The sequence below is a fragment of the Myodes glareolus genome, chromosome 4 (genome assembly GCF_982192425.1).
Source record: "Myodes glareolus chromosome 4, mMyoGla1.1, whole genome shotgun sequence".
NCBI lineage: Eukaryota > Metazoa > Chordata > Mammalia > Rodentia > Cricetidae > Myodes > Myodes glareolus.
Genome location: NC_142029.1, coordinates 88,022,879 through 88,025,693, shown reverse-complemented (window position 1 = coordinate 88,025,693; position 2,815 = coordinate 88,022,879). Strand labels below are relative to the sequence as shown.

The window sequence follows — 2,815 nt, the reverse complement described above, 5'->3', positions numbered from 1 at the left end:
TATATTGGTACAAGTGTAGGATTAACTAAGTACTTTTTGTTTGGATTTCAGGCTTGTACCACTAATAGAACTCATTCCTACGATAGAACGCATTCTTAGAGTGAGATACCTGAGACTAGATAGGTATAGTCTCTAGGGAAGTGCCCTTGATTGGTTTTCTACTGTGTATATATATATACACAAAATGCCTCTTTTGGCAGTAGATGGTGGTTAACATAGAAAATAGGTAGATTGCCAAATCATAACCCTTCTCCTAAGTCTAGGGATTCATAAGGAAAGAAGGGGTGAAAAGATTTAAGAGTTAGAGATGACAAGTAACTACACTGAAACAAAAATGTTTTTAGGACTCAACAAGTTCACTGCTCAAATGAACTCACAGTTGTTGCAACAGTCTGCAAGAGACTTATGTAAAATCAAACCGAACAACATTCAAACATTGAGGGAGGTTATAGTCATGAAGTTCCATCTCTAGTTGAAGAAGTATTGGTGGTTGATGGTTGCTTGAAGAAAAAGTCATTTTCAAGGATGTGGCTATTGAGAGGCTACTTATCTTCATGTAGATGTCTCTACAGACATATACATACAGACAGTGCTGACTGGACTCAAATGACTTTAAAAAAAGACAGAAAAGCAAAGATGAAGATGTGAGGGGATGGTGGTATGAGGATAGAGGAAGAATTGGAGGGGGAAGAAATCAAGGATGAACTTGGTCAAATTACATTGTTTATATGTATAATTCTTTCAAAGAATAAAAACAAAACATTAGATACCTCCAATAAGCCAATGCCATTACTAATGAATTCATCTGTGAGTAGTGTAGCTAGAAGCCTGATCTCTGGGGAGAAATAGCTGGAAAACATAAGCTTTAACAATTTTAATAAGGTCTCTAAGATTACAAACTCATAAAAACCTCTCGGGTCATTACCAGATGGCTCTTGTGACATTGGTAGTTGCTATTTACCAATCTCTGGGCTAGAGAAGACATTCTGGGCAAAGACACCACTGAAATCATGATCTACAACCCATGGTTTTCCTTAATCTGGAAGAATGAGGGCTCTGGCTTACCTATATAAAATTAATTTTCTCCATCACCAGAAGTCTAAGTCTAGTAATAACAAAAATAAATTATTTTTCAGGGCTATAGACTTTAAAGCTCATCAGTGCCATTTGTACTTACCACTCTGTGAGGGTGGAGAAGAGAAGATTTTAGTGAACTAAATTCACTTAGTTCCCCACGGGGAAAGGTAAGTGTTGAATTGGATGCATGCTAGATTTCCTCCCCATCCCCAAACTACCACTGAGAATGCCAATGAGTTCTATGCCCCGGGTCTTTTCTTTTGATAATACCTCTGAGCTTGAATTGGGAGGTAAATTTTCAAGGTATAAACAGAACAGAGATGCTTCAGAACAAATAATGGTCATTGGTGCCCTCAATATTATTTTAAAGGAATTGACTTTTCACATATTCATAATTATTTCTGGAGATTAACTCTCATAAAATGTAGAAAACAGAGGCACAGAGAAGTGTGAGCTTGACTTTATCCTTCCATTCTGGTTCTAAGTCTTATGTTTATGGTAAAGGTTGGAGAGGCTGGGATCTCATTCTAATATTACTCATTTTACTGTTCTCACAGCTATGACCCGAGGAATGGCCTCAGAAAATGACTCTTCTGTGAAGGAGTTCATCCTGCTGGGCTTGACACAGCAGCCAGAGCTCCAGCTTCCTCTCTTCTTCCTCTTCTTGGGAATCTATGTGGTCTCCATGGTGGGGAACCTGGGCTTGATTGTTCTGATTGTTTTGAACCCTCACCTGCACACCCCCATGTATTACTTTCTCTTCAATCTTTCCTTCACAGATCTCTGCTACTCTTCTGTTGTAACCCCCAAAATGCTGGTGAGTTTTGTGAAGCTGAACACTATCTCCCATGCTGAGTGCATGACTCAGATCTTTTTCTTCTGTTTCTTTTGTATTGATGAATGCTACATTTTGGCAGCCATGGCCTATGACAGGTATGCTGCCATCTGTAAACCCCTGCTTTACCATACCATCATGTCCCATAAGGTCTGCCTCTTGATGATGGTGGGTGTGTATGTGATGGGGTCTCTTGAAGCCATGACCCATACTGGTAGCATATTAAGTCTGACCTTTTGTGATGGCAACATTATCAATCACTACCTGTGTGACATGCCTCCTCTCCTGAAGCTCTCTTGCACAGATACTGCCATCAATGAGCTGGTGGTTTTCATTGTTGTGGGTTTTAATGTCATAGTGCCCAGTCTGACTATCTTTGTTTCTTACACCTTGATTCTTTCCAACATCCTTGGTATCCGTTCTGCAGAGGGTAGGTCCAAAGCCTTCAGCACCTGTGGCTCCCATGTTGTAGCTGTTTCTCTTTTCTTTGGAGCAATAGCCTTCATGTATCTTAAACCTTCTAATGTGTCTGGTGATGATGATAAAGTATCTACTGTTTTTTACACCGTCGTGAGTCCAATGCTAAACCCTTTCATCTACAGTTTAAGGAATAAGGATGTCCACATTGCACTGAGAAATACTTTGAGGAAAAGAATGTTTACTTAAGTAGAATCTACATTTGTTATGAAAGAAAAAAATCTTAGGATATGTAAGGTTTACAACTAGGAGGAGGTATAGAAAAGTAGGCTATTTCCTGAGCATTTGCTTACATGCAAGCATTTCTGTATCGAACCCAGAGTCTGGGGTGGAAGATACTTCTATCTATGTTTTGCTTTTATTGGTTAATAAATAAATAAAGTGATTTGGCCTATAGCAAGGCAGAACTTAGCTAGGTGCGGAAAA

General features: G+C 39.2%; 1 protein-coding gene across 1 annotated transcript; it reads left to right on the top strand.

Moving 5' to 3' along the window:
* The first annotated feature begins 1,636 nt into the window (after positions 1–1,636).
* LOC125409895 (olfactory receptor 8B8-like) lies at positions 1,637–2,578 on the top strand. Its single transcript, XM_048449059.3, has one exon. The coding sequence runs from the start codon at positions 1,637–1,639 to the stop codon at positions 2,576–2,578; it is 942 nt and encodes a 313-aa protein (XP_048305016.2).
* The last annotated feature ends 237 nt before the right edge of the window (positions 2,579–2,815 follow it).